General features: G+C 38.3%; 1 protein-coding gene across 7 annotated transcripts in view; it reads right to left on the bottom strand.

Moving 5' to 3' along the window:
* LOC110445782 overlaps positions 1-20566 on the bottom strand; it is a 99250-nt gene that overhangs the window by 23679 nt on the left and 55005 nt on the right. For 6 of the 7 annotated variants that reach the window (XM_021490564.1, XM_021490567.1, XM_021490568.1 and 3 more), the window contains exons 4-16: positions 20213-20373; positions 17164-17266; positions 15148-15199; positions 14551-14562; positions 11916-12032; positions 11020-11127; positions 10525-10656; positions 6766-6885; positions 4903-5036; positions 3570-3789; positions 3088-3165; positions 1965-2072; positions 1544-1679 (exon numbers count right to left, since the gene is read on the bottom strand). In XM_021490564.1, coding sequence (XP_021346239.1) covers positions 1544-1679; positions 1965-2072; positions 3088-3165; positions 3570-3789; positions 4903-5036; positions 6766-6885; positions 10525-10656; positions 11020-11127; positions 11916-12032; positions 14551-14562; positions 15148-15199; positions 17164-17266; positions 20213-20373 — 1481 coding nt within the window. The remainder of the gene's footprint in view (positions 1-1543; positions 1680-1964; positions 2073-3087; positions 3166-3569; positions 3790-4902; positions 5037-6765; positions 6886-10524; positions 10657-11019; positions 11128-11915; positions 12033-14550; positions 14563-15147; positions 15200-17163; positions 17267-20212; positions 20374-20566) is intronic. The other variant, XM_021490565.1, reaches the window with a different exon arrangement.

Genomic DNA, 20566 nt, shown 5'->3' with positions numbered 1-20566 from the left:
TAACTGAATTTTGACCAATCAGAAGCCATTATAAGGTGGCCATTTAGTCAAATCAGAAAACGGATGTTGCAGCTGAATTAGCAGTGACAAAATACACCTACATATAAAATTTGAGCGAAATCGAACAATACTGAATTTCGTCCAATCAGAAGCAAGTATACTGCGGCCATGTGTTTGTTGTCTGATTACGTTAAAACATTGACGTTGTAACCCTTAAGATGGTTATGATCATCCCAACTTACAGTCAAAGTTTAATTAGTGTCACACTTAAAATGTTTGAGATACAGCATATAACACACAGCAAGATGCTGTGAAAGTCACTTGACCGCGAAATGTAAACCATATTCATTATATCATGCATGGTTTATAATCCATGGATTATGAATATAAGACACATGTATGGTCCAAGTTTGGTTGATCTAGCACTTATACTTTCTGAGAAACAAAGCTTAACACAAAAACTTAACATTGAAGAAGATGCTGTCAAAGTCACTGGACCGTGAAATATAGGCCACATTCAGCATATGATGCATGATTTGAAATGCACTGTCTCAAATAACTACAGTGAAAGTTTAGTTAGTCTAACACTTTAAATGTTTAAAATAAAGCATAAAACACACAGCTAAACGCAAAAACTGAACATTGATGAAGATGCTGTCAAAGTCACTGGACCACGTAATGTAGGGCATGTTCAGCAACTGATGCATGGATTAAGGGGAGGTATATCAAATGCATGTATGGTCCAAGTTACGTTGGTCTAGCACTTATACCTTTTGAGAAACAGAGCTAAATGCAAAAACTTAATGTTGACGTCGCTGCCGGAAAAGTAATATTTTTTTTTGCATTCTAATAAATCTATAGGTTTTTGTCTCGCCTGCATAAAAACCTATAGATTTATTAGAATGCAATTTTTTTTTAAAAAATCTTGCTATCTTCACAACTTTACTCAACTACCCCATCTGACCAATATAGTCACCCCTATCAGAACATAAGCATACAACCCTACACTGACCATCAGGGTCGCCCCCAACAGAACATTAGCGCAAAACCCCGCACTGACCATCAGGGTCGTCCGTAACAGAACATTAGAGTATAACCCCCCCACTGACCATCAGGGTCGTCCGTAACAAAACATTAGAGTATAACCCCCCACTGACCATCAGGGTCGTCTGTAACAGAACTTTAGAGTATAACCCCCCACTGACCATCAGGGTCGTCCGTAACAGAACTTTAGAGTATAACCCCCCCACTGACCATCAGGGTCGTCTGTAACAGAACATTAGAGTATAACCCCCCACTGACCATCAGGGTCGTCTGTAACAGAACATTAGATTATAACCCCCCACTGACCATCAGGGTTGTCCGTAACAGAACATTAGAGTATAACCCCCCACTGACCATCAGGGTCGTTTGTAACAGAACTTTAGGGTATAACCCCCCACTGACCATCAGGGTCGTCCGTAACAGAACATTAGAGTATAACCCCCCCACTGACCATCAGGGTCGTCCGTAACAGAACATAAGAGTATAACCCCCCACTGACCATCAGGGTCGCCGGTCTGTTTACTGGCAGGTTTCTCCACCAGACAGGCACCTGCATCAACAAAGATACGGTAGTATCCCTCCACGATTCCAACAAAGTTCTGCACATCATCCTTCAGAAGGCCCAGGTTTAACATCTGGTAGAGAGACAGTGAAAGCATGTTAAATTTATGGAGACTGAAATGAGTGAAGACGGAGGTATAAGATAACCTTTCATTCCAAGGATTTATTTTCACACTATTTTTTCAGCTATGACTAGTGAAAACAGAACCCCTGTAATATCTTTAACTGACAATATCTTATAATCTTATAACTCTTTAACCCAAACCTACTATAGACTCTGTCACTGACAGTGACCTTCTGATTTACCACAACCTTTGACAGCAACCTCTAACTTTACTTAAACTTTGGAAAAGACTTACCCCAGCATCCTTGCCCTTGACAGTGACCTCTACCCTCTGCATGTTGTTATCCTTCTCCTTGGAAACTTTGATCTTCTCTATCATACTGAAGTCAGCCAGCATGGAGAGCTGTGAACGATATCAGCAGACAGTGTTCACAATTGTGAGCAAGGAATGTCATGCAAATCTGTTTAATACAAGGCAAAGTATTGCAAGGCAATCCATAGTCCTTCATCGGTAATGATTTCTATATTTAACAAACAGTACATTAATGTCAGGAAGCATAAGTCACAGTGAGGTCATAATGACCTACTTCGTGCACTCCCCCATCCCAAGATGTCCCCGGACAAACTTTTTCAAAAGTAAAGGTCAAAGGTTAAGTCACAGGTATCAGTGGCCTAATTCTTACAATCTGTGCTCCACTATCCCAAGATGTCCTTGTACACCAGATCTGGATACTCCAGGTGAAAAAGTATAAAAGATATGCCCTGGACTAATTTTTCAAAAGTACAGGTCAAAGGGCAAAGCATAGGTCAAAGTGAGGTCATAGCGACCTTCTTCTTGCACTTAGCACTCTGCCATCCCAATATGTCCTTGTAAACCAAATCTGGTTACTTCAGGTGAAATAGTATAGAAAATATGACGGACTGAGTGCAGACCTATCCCAACCCCCGGGCACTGGTGGGGAACTAAAAAGACAACTTGATCTAACAAAGGAAATAACTCACAGAACAATGGACAATAAATGTGCAGACCGGTACAAACTGCTCAATACAAGTCATAAATGATACACTTGAATTAATACTTTTCAGCAGTTCAGAAGTCTGAGACTTGATGTCTGGCCAGTAATCCGTGTTGTACCTTGACATTTGTGTAAAGCAACGGTCAGGGCAAGCAAAGTGGTCCATGCCTTGGTTTCTATCCTGAAGAAGCAGACTAATGTTTGGTATGTGACCGGCTGTTTGATACATACCATATCCATGTTAAACTGTTCACAAGTGAGAATCTGGACATGTTATAAGGTCATTTACTCTTTGACCGCAATTAACTACAATCCGGAATGTACCTCAATTTGCAACTGGCAAATTAAAGAGGTCTACAAAGAGGTGAATACTGTTGGGAGTCAACAGGGGAGATAACTCACGGTGTAGTGTTTGATGTTGGTGATGAGGCTAATCCCTGACTTTGGCCCAACTAGTATCATTGCCTCCATCTTCTGGTCCTGTAAAAACACAATGAGTATCAGTCATCAATTAATTCTTGACCCCATCTATTATCTTATGAGAAAAGTAGCATCCAAATATTTGTTATTTATTTTTCTTGTATTACAAAATAAGGAAAAGTATTGCAAGCAACCCATGGTTTCCTACTTCCAGGTTAACTTAAGTATAAAAGTGAACAGTCGGTGATGATTCAGTAAAAAGATGAGTCTAAGTCACGAATCAGAATCAAACACTTCAACATCCCAAGACGTACACACATACAAATATCTCCTTTCACAAACAAATCACAAAAGTTCACAAGGTACATGCAGACCAATAAGGATTTTACTTTCTTGAATTTGTTGACAGTTTTCTTGATGATAAATGATATGGATGATATGATATATTATCTTTTTAGCCTTACCAACAGAGTGACCATGAAGACACGGCTACCAAAGGTTTTTAATTCGCTGACAATCTTGACATAATGCAGCTTGGCCTGAAGGGCTGACAGCTGTTTCTGACCTGGCGGCGTCAGATTCTGGTTAATTTTGAGCTGTTGACTGAGCAGTTTACGCAGATCCTTGCATTTCATACTCTCTAACTGTGTGGAAGGCACAAACTTCTCCAGCCCGCATTCCTTCCTGTAAGGGGAGACAACCATATTTAATATCATTAGTTTTAAAAACCACTTATATTTATCTAATATTATTCAACATTAGTATATTCAAATTGTGACTATTCAATCAGGATAGCAGCTTTTAGAACCACTGGTCCACTTAGTGATGCCACCAGTCTCTGGCTAGTGGACCACTTAAACTTTATTGTAAGCCAAACCTATTCAATTATCTAAAGGGAGACAGACAGCCACAGTGTTATATCTAGCCGACACTCCTTCCTGTGATGAGATAATCATACTAAATGGTTATTAATGTGTTTTAATCAACCATACTTCTTCCTGTAAAGGGACACAACTAAACTGCTGTACTGTAGTCCTATAAGGGGAATCAATCCTACTGTTGTAAACTTGTCTAGATCTACACTCCTTCCTGTAAGGGGAATCAATCCTACTGTTGTAAACTAGTCTAGATCTACACTCCTTCCTGTAAGGGGAATCAATCCTACTGTTGTAAACTAGTCTAGATCTACACTCCTTCCTGTAAGGGGAATCAATCCTAGTGTTGTAAACTAGTCTAGATCTACACTCCTTCCTGTAAGTGAAATCAATCCTAGTGTTGTAAACTTGTCTAGATCTACACTCCTTCCTATAAGGGGAATCAATCCTACTGTTGTCGCAGTTATACACTCCTTGTTTGATGTGTAGACATGCAACTTTATACACAGCCCATGCTTCTTCCTTTAAGGGGAGACAACCACATTCTCATAAATTTCATACCTTCCCGAGTTGGAAAAAAACACACTACTGTCATAATCCTAAACTCTTTCCTGTAAGGGTTAACAACAAGATATATCCAGCCACACTTCTTCCTTGCAGGGGAGACAACCACACTTATATCATGCACACACTTTTTCAACCCAGAAGGGCTTATATCCCCCAAGAGTCCTTCTTGTAAGAGTTGACAACAACAGTTATATCCAGCCACAATTCTTCTGTCAGGGGAGACATCCCCATTTACATCTAACTCACACTTTTTCAACCCAGAACGACTTATATCCCCCAATAGTCCTTCCTGCAAGGGGAGACAACCATACTTTCATACCCAGCTCAAATAATATCCTGAAAGGCGAGGACTTACTCGATTGCCTTTATGTTAATTTTGCCAGTTGTGTTGTTGTGCATAGCATGTTGTTGTATTTGGAGTGCAGAAAGCTTCAGCACTGTCTCTCCCTTCAGCTCTGGAAACTTTTCTTGTACCACATCATTACAGCACTGAAATATAGCAATAACAACAAATCTTATTATAACCTGCTTCTCACAAAAATTATCATGATCTTTCTCTGTTGTACCTTTAGTATGATAACAACTGAACACCAGTCTGGTAACACTGAACACCAGTCTGGTAACAATGAACACCAGTCTGGTAACACTGAACACCAGTCTGGTAACACTGTACATGAGTCTGGTAACACCTGAACACCAGTCTGGTAACACTGAACACCAATCTGGTAACACTGTACACGAGTCTGGTAACACTGTACATGAGTCTGGTAACACCTGAACACCAGTCTGGTAACACTGAACGCCAGTCTGGTAACCCTGTACATGAGTCTGGTAACACTGTACATGAGTCCGGTAACACTGAACACCAGTCTGGTAACATTGAACACCAGTCAGGTAACACTGAACACCAGTCTGGTAACAATTGAACACCAGCCTGGTAACACTGAACATGAGTCTGGTAACACTGTACATGAGTCTTGTAACACTGAACACCAGTCTGGTAACAATGAACACCAATCTCGTAACACTGTACACCAGTCTGGTAACACTGAACACCAGTATGGTAACACTGTACATGAGTCTGGTAACACTGTACATGAGTCCGGTAACACTGAACACCAGTCTGGTAACGCTGAACACCAATCTCGTAACACTGTACACCAGTCTGGTAACACTGAACACCAGTATGGGAAGAGTGGAGACCAATCTCGGAACACTGTACACGAGTCTGGTAACACTGTACATGAGTCTTGTAACACTGAACACCAGTCTGGTAACAATGAACCCCAGTCTGGTAACACTGAACACCAGTCTGGTAACACTGAACACCAATCTCGTAACACTGTACACGAGTCTGGTAACACTGTACATGAGTCTGGTAACACTGTACACCAGTCTGGTAACACTGTACATGAGTCTGGTAACACTGAACGCCAGTCTGGTAACACTGTACATGAGTCTGGTAACACTGAACACCAATCTCGTAACACTGTACACGAGTCTGGTACACGAGTCTGGTAACACTGTACATCAGTCTGGTAACACTGAACACCAGTCTGGTAACGACTGAACACCAGTCTGGTAACACTGTACATGAGTCTGGTAACACTGTACGCCAGTTTGGTAACACTGTACGCCAGTCTGGTAACAACTGAACACCAGTCTGGTAACACTGAACGCCAGTCTGGTAACACTGTACACCAGTCTGGTAACACTGAACACCAGTCTGGTAACACTGAACACCAGTCTGGTAACACTGTACACCAGTCTGGCAACACTCAACACCAGGCTGGTAATACTGTACACGAGTCTGGTAACACTGTACACCAGTCTGGTAACACTGAACACCAGTCTTGTAACAATTGAACACCAGTCTGGTAACACTGAACGCCAGTCTAGTAACACAAGTTTGACAAGTTACTCTATACTGGAAACTTTCTCCCAGTCAAACTTTTGGCTCTACGCCAATGAAATCTATTTTTGCCCAAGTTAATTTTGCCTTCCACATTTGATTATGATGTTTACAATATCGCCTGCTATTGTTTGCTGTAATGATACACCCTCAGGGTGAAGGGCAAAAAAAAGGCGAAAATGAAACAGTGGTTAAAATTTCCCGGTATACAGTATTTCTCCAATAGCAATAATTTGGTAACATGTTTCTTCTTTAATTAAAGTTAGCCTCAGAAGTTGTAACACTGTGCATGCTACTGACACTTACCTGCATATAGAAGTACTCAAACGCCATTGGCTCCTCATTGAGAAGATCAAAGGCATCGCGGGGCATAAACATCACACGAAACAGACAACGGAAGTGACGAGCCCCTGGTCTGGCAGCAATCTGTCAGAAAAAATATTTCCAAATACAATCACTTATAGCAGGTTTAAAACAGTGGTGACCTTGATACAGTCTTCATAAAGGCCTAAGAAAATAACAAGAGATTAGGTCTTTTCCCCAAATCGGATATAAATGTCATTTAGTTTCTGTAGCAACACTTACCGATATCAAAGAAAAGTAAGGATCAGTGGTGCAAAATAATGATATAAAGTCTCTATTTATAAAATATCATTGTAATACCACCCCGCTAAAGCCACATTTATTTATCTTTTATCAGCAGTCCATGAATAAAATGTCCATAGCTCACACTCATCGTTACTGATACATGATGACTGGTGCTTGTCTGTCTGAAACCCTCACACTCTGTAACGTATTTAGGAAATAATATTTGTGAGTTGATTGGATTACAGCCAGCAAAAAGTAACCGAAAGGGCTAAGCAAATTAGATTTGGGCTCCATCACCAATCACAGATTGATCCACGAGTGATTTGATGTTGGCAGAATAAAAGCTTATTCGCAAGTCATGTCAGATCAAGGTCCACATAAGGGTATCATACAATAATAAGATATGGATATATTCATGGCTACAGATGTACAGTTGGTAGGGGTATGGTTAGAGATGTACAGAAGTAAGGGGCTAGTTGAGATATCTACAGTAGTAAGGAGGTTGGGTGCGATATCTACAGTAGTAAGGGGGTAAGGTGAGATATCTACAGTAGTAAGGGGGTTGTGTGCGATATCTACAGTAGTAAGGGGGTTGGGTGCGATATCTACAGTAGTAAGGAGGTTGGGTGCGATATCTACAGTAGTAAGGGGGTAAGGTGAGATATCTATAGTAAGGGGATAAGGTGAGATATCTACAGTAGTAAGGGGATAAGGTGATATATCTATAGTAGTAAGGGGTTAAGGTGAGATATCTACAGTAGTAAGGGGTTGGGTGAGATATCTACAGTAGTAAGGGGCTAAGTGAGATATCTACAGTAGTATGGGGAGGGTAGGATATCTACAGTAGTAAGGAGTTGGGCAATATATCTACAATATTAAGGGGTTGTGTGAGATATCTACAGTAGTAAGGGGATAAGGTGAGATATCTACAGTAATTAGGGGGTTGGGTGAGATATCTACAGTAGTAAGGGGATAAGGTGATATATCTATAGTAGTAAGGGGTTAAGGTGAGATATCTTCAGTAGTAAGGGGTTGGGTGAGATATCTACAGTAGTAAGGGGCTAAGTGAGATATCTACAGTAGTATGGGGAGGGTAGGATATCTACAGTAGTAAGGAGTTGGGCAATATATCTACAATATTAAGGGGTTGTGTGAGATATCTACAGTAGTAAGGGGATAAGGTGAGATATCTACAGTAATTAGGGGGTTGGGTGAGATATCTACAGTAGTAAGGGGATAAGGTGATATATCTATAGTAGTAAGGGGTTAAGGTGAGATATCTTCAGTAGTAAGGGGTTGGGTGAGATATCTACAGTAGTAAGGGGCTAAGTGAGATATCTACAGTAGTATGGGGAGGGTAGGATATCTACAGTAGTAAGGAGTTGGGCAATATATCTACAATATTAAGGGGTTGTGTGAGATATCTACAGTAGTAAGGGGATAAGGTGAGATATCTACAGTAATTAGGGGGTTGGGTGAGATATCTACAGTAGTAAGGGGATAAGGTGATATATCTATAGTAGTAAGGGGTTAAGGTGAGATATCTTCAGTAGTAAGGGGTTGGGTGAGATATCTACAGTAGTAAGGGGCTAAGTGAGATATCTACAGTAGTATGGGGAGGGTAGGATATCTACAGTAGTAAGGAGTTGGGCAATATATCTACAATATTAAGGGGTTGTGTGAGATATCTACAGTAGTAATGGAGTTGTGTGCAATATCTACAGTAGTAAGAGGTAAGGCTAGATATCTACAGTAGTAAGGGGTTAAGGTGATATATCTACAGTAGTAAGGAGTTGGGTGAGTTATATACATTGGTAAGGGGGTAAGGTGAGATATCTACAGTGGTAAAGGGGTAAGGTGAGATATTTACAGTAGTAAGGGGGTTGGGTGAGATATCCCTTTACTACTGTAGATATCTCACCCAACCCCCTTACCATTGTAGATATCTCACATTACCCCCTTACTCCTGTATATAACTCACCCAACCCCTTACTACTGTAGATATCTCACCTTAACCCCTTACTACTGTAGATATCTAGCCTTACTCCTTACTACTGTAGATATCGCACACAACACAAGTAGTAAGGGGGTGAGATGTATACAGTAGTAAGGGGCTAGGTGAGATATCTACAGTAGTAAGAGGCTAGGTGAGATATCCACAGTAGTAAGGGGGCTAGGTGAGATATCTACAGTTGTAAGGGGCTCGATGAGATATCTACAGTAGTAAGGGGGCTAGGTGAGATATCTACAGTAGTAAGGGGCTAGGTGAGATATCTACAGCAATAAGGGGTTGGGTGAGATATCTACAGCAGTAAGGGGGTTGGGTGAGATATCTACAGTAGTATGGAGCTAGGCGAGATATCTACAGTAGTAAGGGGGTTGGATGAGATATCTACAGTAGTAAGGGGGTTGGATGAGATATCTACAGTAGTAAGGGGGCTAGGTGAGATATCTACAGTAGTAAGGGGCTAGGTGAGATATCTACAGCAATAAGGGGTTGGGTGAGATATCTACAGCAGTAAGGGGGTTGGGTGAGATATCTACAGTAGTATGGAGCTAGGCGAGATATCTACAGTAGTAAGGGGGTTGGATGAGATATCTACAGTAGTAAGGGGGTTGGGTGAGATATCTACAGTAGTATGGAGCTAGGTGAGATATCTACAGTAGTAAGGGGCTATGTCAGATATCTACAGCAGTAAGGAGCTAAGTGAGATATCTACAGTAGTTAGGGGCTAGGTGAGATATCTACAGTAGTTAGGGGCTAGGTGAGATATCTACAGTAGTAAGGGGCTAGGCGAGATATCTACAGTAGTTAGGCGTTAGACAGATATACAAAAGTTTGGGTACAAGGATTTCCTACATTGCCAATAAACTAATCTCGCCTGTGATTGATCAGCTCTCATACATCTTGCTGGCTCTGTTCTTTGATTAATATGAACACCAATACAAAGTGTCAAAGGTTTCAGTCCTACTTCACAGTCAAACAAATTCATGTATAGGGTCTCATATCTCCTCGTAATTAATAAGAGCTGTGTTTAACCTACACCGGTCCCTGTATTAATAAAACAGATAATATAGGAAAATACTGTATGGGAGATGTATACCATATACAAGGTGAATAAAGATAAGTTTGTGTCGAGCGTAAGGTATTGTCGATGACATCAGACAGGAATTGGTGATAACTCAAAGTTAAACTTTATCAAACAAGCAAGAAATATCACCAAAAGGTAATCCTTATCAAAAGCAGGTAATATCACCAGGGGTTAACCATCATGACTAGCAGGAAACTCACCTTTGGAAATGAAAGTATTACTTGTGATCCGTAACCTAGTTTTGACAATCTATGTGCCTGTAGAATGATTAAGCACCACCTCTGACCTTACAGTAAATGTTTTGACCTATTTCTAATAGCATTTCAAAAGCCTTTAAACCGATGATGCCTGATGACCTTACACGAATGCGTGACCTTTGACCTACCTCTGCAAGTGTCTCGTGGTCCTGAAGAAGGGTTAGTCGGCCAGGTATATGACTTTTCATGTTTTGCAGGACCAAGTTGAAATATTTGACACTCTTGATACCAAGCTTCTCCTGCAGCGAATTGGCCACATCCTGGAAGCAAAATATTAAAACTTTCTGCCTCAGAATCAAAATTCACCTCAATATTAGTTCACTTCTATCCTGTGATTTTTTGTTAAACTGGGACAATTATTGAGCTCAATAGAATTTTTAAATATGAATATAGCAAAAACGTAGAAAACCTAACAATTTTTGTGTATTGATTAAATCCCTCTAAAGCTGAAGAATTCCTTATATCAAGTAATGTTTGTATTAATTTGTTAAGGAATGTTTTTTAAGTGATCAGTATTTACTCCAGTGAGTTCTATTTCTACAATGATCTTGTCTTTTAATCCAGCAAACGACTGTGCTATTGTGTATAACCCATCTCCTCATACAAAACACAAGTCATCATACCTTTACAGTTGTTTTGTTGTCATATTTGAACGATTTTGTCTGACCATTTTCCAAGAACACTTTGAGGACATTAGGCATGAAAGGCACGTAGCTCTCATCAGGGGAGGGCTGCAAGATAAATCACAACACATATAGACAGGGCAACTCAAGCTCAAATTAAAGCCATCTTATCAAGATGTTACTTATATATTTATTGTACTTCACAATGTTACTAGATTTGAGCTCCTTCCATGAGTTCTCCAGCTTGGGAACTAATTTCCTAACTCCCTAATTCCTTATATTCACATCTGTATAATTCTGCATGTTTCTGTAACCTCTTTTTCCCTGATCCAGCTCAAAAGGTCCTTACCCATCTGATGGCTGGTTAACCAAGTTCCCACTGTCTATACCTTAAACACAGGCTATTTCAATGTAAATATAATTTAATTCCCACTTCTGAAGCTGAGATAATCTTAGAGTCTATGCCATGACCCTACTGTATATATGTAAAACACAGGCTATTTCAATGTTCATATAATTTAGTTCCCTCTTCTGAAGCTGAAATAATCTCAGAGTCTATGCCATGACTCCACAATACATTTCATTCCACCACTTTTTTCAAAACTAATTTGATAAAAAAGTAAGACCCCTTTAAAAAACATATTACTGTGAAAACACTTCAGGTTTTGATCAATTGAGATTACTGCAAGAAATGAAAAGAAATGATTATTTAAAGCCACACTACAGGACCGAAATATCTTTCTTCCTGTTGTAGGTTAAACCAGGTTACGGGGAAGATGTGAAATCTACCACGACAGGAGAGCTTCCAGTGTTACTGGAATTTCCGACTTAGTTGGTCGGAGAAAGAGTTTCTTAATGAGAAAATTTCCACAGGTGTCAAAACAATTCTCACTTACACTCTGCATCCCATTCACCAGGGTAACAGTGACAGACTCAGCAAATCGCACACGAGACGGGTTGTTTTTCAGTTTGGCCTTTTTGGCTGCGGTGAGTAGAGCGGACTTCCTTGTAGACTGTGGAGTAATCAAACGACAATGTCAATCAGCGCCCCTATGTCTTACAACACACACGTACACCCTACTTTAGTGACCAATCCCTCGCTACCTACAGCGACATACGACAATGTCAATCAGCGCCCCTATGTCTTACAACATACACGTACACCCTACTTTAGTGACCCATCCCTCGCTACCTACAGCGACATACTCCTTACAAGGACACACTCCATATACTGACAATTCCTGACATGATACTTTATAAAATACTGCTATAGCTATGAGTAAAACTAATGGACAAGATTTCAACAAGTAACTTTTGTTGACTGATATTAAAACAGAAAATCACATCTAACAGGTGCAATAATCTGTTCAATTACAAAACACTTTGATTATCAAATTTGATCTTCAAACCAAGAAATAAATCACCATTTACTGACTTAACATGATTTACTCTAGGTATACTGTGAAATCAGACATTTATGCTGGGACCAAATTTTGCGGTTTCCTGAAAAATTAATGAAACTAAAAAAAACACGAAAATGAGTGATTTCACAGTGATCAACAATGGTTTGTTGTATCCTTGAACAGTGATCAACAATGGTTTGTTGTATCCTTGAACAGTGATCAACAATGGTATCCTTGAACGGTGTGACCAGCTGTTTAAAGGAGCAATATCACAGAAACAGAAGATGCTTTGGCCACAAGGCACAGAAACAATTGACTTATTATGTAGTAAACTATCAGACATAATAAAATAAACACATAGAATGTTCAGTTTATAGTAACGACTATGGTCATTGTTATCAAAGACAGTTGTAAATCCTCATATAATTATCACTGATTGGCAAGAGATATGTTTCACACATGATAAAAAGTTAATATGATAAAGTAAAGATTAACAAAGATTTTTGTATGGCTAAACTCTGAAGAAATGTAAAAAAAAAAGGAGGAGAAAAATAATGTAGCATACATAGCCAAAAATAATTAATAGATTTACAATTAATAAAGCCAAAATGTAAAAATTGATGTCTATAAATGTATTATTTCTATAATATCAGGTAAAAAAAGCAAAGATAAGGACGATGATGACATGAGGCAAGGAATAATGCTCCAAAAGGATTATGATGTGGAGTGTATCTTGATCACGATATTAATTTAAAATCAAATTTCCAGTGATAAAAACCTTGTCATTACCTGTAAAAAACTCTGTAGTAGTAACTTTGTCAGGAAGTAAGAAACAAAAGCATATTCAAAGCATACATTTACTATTCAAGTTTTGTAAAATGACAACAGACGTATCGTTGACGGCTGTGCAATAATAAAGACATCTAATATCTTTGAACAATAGGCTCAAGTGCCTTCAGTTATTCATGCAGCAATTCTGGAATTGAACCTTTGTTTTTGGTAGAAATCTGACGAGTAGTTTCTGAGGGTAGAAATCTGACGAGTAGTTTCTGAGGGTAGAAATCTGACGAGTAGTTTCTGAGGGTAGAAATCTGACCAGTAGTTTCTGAGGGTAGCCCTTTGGACTGTTATTAGCCAATTGACTTTTTCATAGAACTTCTGATACTCATTGTCTAGATCAGGGATCTGTGCAAGAGTACATAGTAATAAGGAGGGATAGAATGAAGTAAGGCAGATCAAGGGCAAAGGGTTGATGTAGGGATAGATGTCTGTATATTTACTTTAAATTGTATGGGAAGTGAGACTTGTGTGCATACACAAAGGTCATAGGTTCAGATCGCATCATTTTGTTGTAGGTAGGAAAGTGATGGACAAAAGAGCTAACCAACAACACAGGACGTCTAGCACTTCATGTAACAATTAGCGTAATACCTATAAAACATGCAAATATTTAAAAAGGCATATAGGGTCCTAATACTCTGTCATCCCAACTACCCACAACCGGAGTACATGTAACTGGTCTATCTAAAACCCACTAAGACTACTTCAGCCTTGTGAAAGTAAAAGTTCTTAACCTTAAAGAAATCAAACTAATTTAGATCAGTAATTTATCCCTGGCCAGTCAAAATAGGTACATATACCAATAACATTAGTGAACATAAAAATAGATAGTAAACTGGAGGCCGGACCAGCACCACATAGAAATTATACCGCCAACAAAAGTAAATAAGCATATATCAATTTAACCTATTTCCCAGTTAAACATTCTCATTTAGTCAAGACATATTATCAGCTTAAAAAAATTGCCCCACAACCAACTTTTATCCCAAACTTGATAAGTTTGAAAGAAACAATATAAATTAAATGAAATCAAAGTTTAAAATCGAAAATCAATGTTTAGAAGGAAAGACTTGAAATAATCCATAAATCCCTAAATCTAGCTAAGAAAAGAAAAAAAGAAAACTTCTGTCTACAAAGGGTGTGGGAACGGTAACCGTGACTACGTAGGAGTGTGAAACCTGACAACAGAGGTGTGTGGAATAGTACAGGGTACAGACTCCACAACACTGGAAACAAACTCACAAATGACCAGTAATAAAATCAGTGTCAACAAAATGTTTTTACAAACCTGATCATCCCCCTGTTTTTTCAGGAAAGAAAACAAATACAAATAATTCTATAATATTAGGAAGTTCATTGAACAGATCAATACAACGTCATACTAATGTAACCTTAACTTTCTAAACAAGAAGCTAGTACAGTGTGTATCGCTCACCTGTCTTTGTTCTGACAATCGGAGACCATGGTCTATGTAGCCATTTTAGATCTCTTGTTGAATGATATCTAACTAACTATTATAACCATAACATTTGTCAGTAGGAGAAAAATTAAACCAATTTTGGTTAACATCAACTTGGTAAAACTGATAAATAAAACTACTTGTTTAATTTATAGGCCATGAAACCATCATTGCCAAATGGCCTTTTTTATGTCAAACCTCTTCAGCTGTTCTTATCTGTTAAGTTTTCTAGGAAAACGATGATGATGGGTGATGCACAACAGAAGATGACAGATGTTGCACCATGTCATAAGCTCATTTGACCCTACAGGATAGGTTAACTAATAATTATTTCATAACACTCATCTACAGAAAATGAATGTCAATAAATGATGCCATTTACTGACATTGAACACTCAATATAACAGTAAACAAAAGTCTACTTACATTGTCAGAGTATGGCTGACATACAGTCAAAGTCATTGTTTCCCGACATGATCTGTAAATTAAGGACACATACAGTCAAAATGCATCATATCAGTAAAAAATGTATCATATCAGTCAAAATGTATCATATCAAACCATATATATGGCTACATTTACATGTACAAAGCAGCTCTGTGACTTCATACTGAACAATAAGTTACAACTGTTTGCATAAGATAGCTTCAAACTTAAACAATTTGTTATGCAAGCTACCATTTGTTACTACCTCGAGTAAGTTACCATTTGTTACTACCTCGAGTAAGATACTGTTTGTTACTACCTAAAGTAAGTTACCGTTTGTTACTACCTCAAGTAAGTTACCATTTGTTACTACCTCGAGTAAGTTACCATTTGTTACTACCTCGAGTAAGTAACCATTTGTAACTACCTCGAGTAAGATACCATTTGTAACTACCTCGAGTAAGATACCGTTTGTTACTACCTCAAGTAAGTTACCATTTGTTACTACCTCGAGTAAGATACCAATTGTAACTACCTCGAGTAAGATACTGTTTGTTACTACCTAAAGTAAGTTACCGTTTGTTACTACCTCAAGTAAGTTACCATTTGTTACTACCTCGAGTAAGTAACCATTTGTAACTACCTCGAGTAAGATACCATTTGTAACTACCTCGAGTAAGATACCGTTTGTTACTACCTCATGTAAGTTACCATATGTAACTACCTCAAGTAAGTTACCATTTGTTACTACCTCGAGTAAGATACCGTTTGTTACTACCTCGAGTAAGTTACCATCTGTAACTACCTCGAGTAAAATACCGTTTGTTACTACCTCAAGAAAGTTACCATTTGTTACTCCCTCGAGTAAGTTACCATTTGTTCCTACCTCGAGTAAGATACCATTTGTAACTACCTCGCGTAAGATACCGTTTGTTACTACCTCACGTAAGTTACCATTTGTTGCTACCTCGAGTAAGTTACCATTCGTAACTACCTCGAGTAAGATACCGTTTGTTACTACCTCGAGTAAGTTACCATATGTAACTACCTCAAGTAAGTTACCATTTGTTACTACCTCAAGTAAGATACCGTTTGTTACTACCTCAAGTAAGTTACCATTTGTTACTACCTCAAGCAAGTTACCATTTGTTACAACCTTAAGTGGCCGTTTGTTACTACCTCGAGTAAGTTACCATTTGTAACTACCTCGAGTAAGATACCGTTTGTTACTACCTCGAGTAAGTTACCATATGTAACTACCTCAAGTAAGTTACCATTTGTTACTACCTCAAGTAAGATACCGTTTGTTACTACCTCAAGTAAGTTACCATTTGTTACTCCCTTAAGTAAGTTATCGTTTGTTACTACCTCAAGTAAGTTACCATTTGTGACTACCTCGAGTAAGATACCATTTGTGACTACCTCGAGTAAGATACCGTTTGTTACGATATGAAGTAAGTTAACGTTTGTATCTACCTTGACAAAGTTACTGTTTGTTACTACCTCCAGTAAGTTACCATTTGTTACTACCTCGAGTAAGATACCGTTTGTTACTACCTCGAGTAAGATACCGTTTGTAACTATCTGAAGTAAGTTACCATTTGTTACTACCTCAAGTAAGTTACCATTTGTTACAACCTCAAGTGGCCGTTTGTTACTACCTCGAGTAAGTTACTGTGTTACTAACTCAAGTAAGTTACTATGTTACTAACTCAAGTAAGTTACCGTTTGTTACTAACTCAAGTAAGTTACTGTTTTTTACAACCTCAAGTAAGTTATTGTGTTACTAACTCAAGTAAGTTATTGTTTGTTACTAACTCAAGTAAGTTACTGTTTTTTACTACCTCAAGTAAGTTACTATGTTACTAACTCAAGTAAGTTACTGCTTGTTACTACCTCGAGTAAGTTACTGTTTTTTACTACCTCAAATAAGTTACTGTGTTACTAACTCAAGTAAGTTACTGTGTTACTAACTCAAGTAAGTTACTGTTTTTAACTAACATAAAGTTTGCTCACCTGACCAGATCGATGACATATTGTCGTGGTGCCTTCTTCACATCCTCGCCATTAATTTTGATGATCTGATCACCTGGCAACAGTTTGTCCACACTTGGACCGCCTGTAATATAACAAACATGTGACTGATTTAGTTGTTGAACTTGACATTAAACACTTATGCATTATTGCTCAACATATGTTTGGGGTCTGAAGCATTGCAGGTAGTAGTAGTATATTAATCAAAACACACAGAAGATGAAGGTCAACCAAGAAGCTAAGAGCCAATAAGATGAGAGAATCCAACAGCCAATAATAAGAGACGTTCATGATCAAACTGTTTATTTTCATAAGGGAGGGAGGCATGACAGATATTCATCTTATAATCAAGTACGCTTAGTTGGCCTAAATGTGACCTTGAATTTTCATTTTTAGAATTTATAATATGAAATAAAACAGATGAACCATGAAAAAAGGGCATTAGGGGCTTGAAACACAGATGTTCTCACCATCCTCATAAAGCCAACCTTGACTGATGACCACCAAAATCTCGTAAACTATATAAATTGATGAAAACCTAACATTATATAAATATTATGAAACCGAGGGGTATTCAATCCTGCCACAATTAGATATCTTGTACCCATGCTTTCTACTAGCTAGATGCATTAGACACAAGCACCGAGAAAGCAATTACTATAAACTCATCTACTTTCAGTCGAGGGTATAATTATCTCCCGCAAATTGGGGACTATCTTGATCATCGGTGCTAATTGGTATAGTACAAATTTGTCTTAAAAAGTATCAACCAATTAAATCAGTTAGATGTATGCAGTGAGGGTCCGTCTCAAAATGTGTAATCATAAAGTATACTGTACGGGACTGTCTCAAAATGTGTAATCAAAATCAATGGTTATATTACATGTAGTATAAACAAGAACCATGACCTTTGACCTAAAGGTAAAAAAAAAATTTGGGTTAATATAACAACTTTCCTCAAGACATCTTCCAATGATATGAAATTTAGCCTGGACAAATTTTCACCGGAATGTTTCTATTAATCTGACCTTTTACCTAAGGTGAAGGTCACAATAACCTAATATGGCACACTACACACCTTCTGGGGGTGACACAGATACAGTTCAAGTTACATTATTTAACTGAATGGTTTAAGCATTATGGCCAGACAAGAACTAGTACTAATACAATAATGATTGACAAAAGCCACAGTGTAACAGATTTAAGTGTAACACAAGTGTAATGCAACTTTACTTATTGTTGTGACAAACTTAATCTAGAAAGTTTGTGATTGATAATAATGATTAGGGTAGACACAGTACCAGACAAAGGGCGCTATATCATCTGGACCCAGACCATAAATCCTCCTATCATATCCTAAACCAACCTATATGGCTAACTGTCGCCAGTCCATCAATACTGGTCTCATAATATGACCTGGATATGACAATGACAAGCACAGCAAATAGGAAACCATTACATGGTCGACAACTTGGACGGATTTACGAGTCTGCTCCTTCCTGATTGGTCAAACAGTGGCTATGTCTGTAATTAAGGATAGACCAATCTCTGGCTGATTGCTACTGAGAAATTACAATCATGATGTATTTTACTGCCTAATCTGTGTGGCCATTTTGGGTCTGACATCAAAGTTACAGACCTAATTGTTTACCAGCCTGCTGAAAGATCTATATATGCATATATAGCTTTGTCGACACAGACTTGCAATATAGTTTTCCACTCCAAGCAAATAGGGAGAAAAAGACATTAATTGTGAAGAGTGATTTTATAGTGGAAAGGCTCAAATTTTAGAACCTAAACTCACTGAGAATATAACACTCCTTCAATTTTTTTGTTTTTGAACCGAACATAATTATAGTCTGTATACCTTTAATCTCTACCAGTTATGTAGGGACGGCTAAAATAACTACCACTTATATTTAGTACAGAGATTGACTTTTCCCACTTAAACCATACCAGGAACATTGTGGTGAAGGGTGGGGGTGCTGCCTAAACCCTCTAGTTACCAATGGCTGTGCTGTTACACCCAAACCCACCTGTATAACCACATAGGCATAGCTCAATCAAACTGTTCTAGGGAAGCTATCACAAGCTGAAGTAGTAGGTCATATTTACTGAAAACTCGACTTGCTGATGTTATCTGCACTCCAAGTGTTAAGTATGAGCATGGCCACCACTAAACATCTCTGTGACCAAAACATGCCTTTTGAAGTGCATTCTATACTGGTAACCATAGCAATTGTTCTCGTAACTTGGTTAACCACTGAGTGTAATGTAATAATTGTACAACTGACCTGTACCAAACTAGATATTGAAGTCTGGTCCGTAGCTATGGAGACCGGTTAGTTGGTATTCATATTGTTCTTTATTTGCCACAGTTGTATCTACCTAATTGTATTGCTCGAGAGCAGTGCTCTATGGTGTTGAACATAATGAGTTTTAGAATTACAAATGGTGACTTGGACAAGAACTAAAACAATTTACTCAACTAGATAGCTTTAGCACTATTTTCACTTAAACAAATTCTGCAATTACCAACTGGCTTAGTGATTGATTGTTTGATCACGACAGAGCTTTAATAAGCTTTCAGAAAGAAAAAAAACTGTAATGAAAATATGTATCAAGACCATTTAGAGGACTTCAAATCAAATACTTAATATGTAGTAATATGTATATCGTAAAGGTCAATATCAAATATCCTTAAGGTCAAAATGGAATATCTTCGCTGACAACATGTAATATTCTAGAGGTCAATGTAGAATATCCTAGAGGTCAATGTAGAATATTCTTGTGGTCAAAGAGGACTGTACTAGCTGAGGTCATTGTTAAATATTTCAAAGGTCATGTATTAGTATCCTAAAAAGACCAAAGCAGAATATATCCTAGTTGAATATGAATTACTTCAGAAATAAATCTGAAGGTCAATTATGCAAAATGCTGTGTTTAATGACAGTCTAAGAACACTGATCATTGTTTTTAATTTTAGGAACACAGTTTCCTGACAAATGTAAATGCTGTTACAGTGGCTTACCTTCAGTCACAAAGCGTACAACAACAGGTTTCTCGCTCCCCGCCACAAAGCCAAATCCTTTCTGTGAGTCACGTGACAGTTCAATCTCTCGAGGTTTGGGTGGTTCTACATAGTCAGGGTCATCTCGGGGGTCATCGCGTGTTGTGTACTTGTCTACATGGCTGGAAAGACAAAACGTAGCAGGAATGAATACACTACTGATTAGAAGATCTGTACTTATTATCATAACTGATTACATGAAAGGAATGAGTGTATTGAGAATGACTATGATCAAAGCGACAGAATGAGTGCAAAACTGGAGTGACAGAACTAATTACGGATGAGTAGTTCAAATCTAATAAAATAGTTCATTAA

Source organism: Mizuhopecten yessoensis, unplaced genomic scaffold (assembly GCF_002113885.1).
Source record: "Mizuhopecten yessoensis strain PY_sf001 unplaced genomic scaffold, ASM211388v2 scaffold2369, whole genome shotgun sequence".
Classification (NCBI taxonomy): domain Eukaryota; kingdom Metazoa; phylum Mollusca; class Bivalvia; order Pectinida; family Pectinidae; genus Mizuhopecten; species Mizuhopecten yessoensis.
Note: the sequence above shows the minus strand (reverse complement) of the source record. Positions and strands in the feature narration are given on the sequence as shown.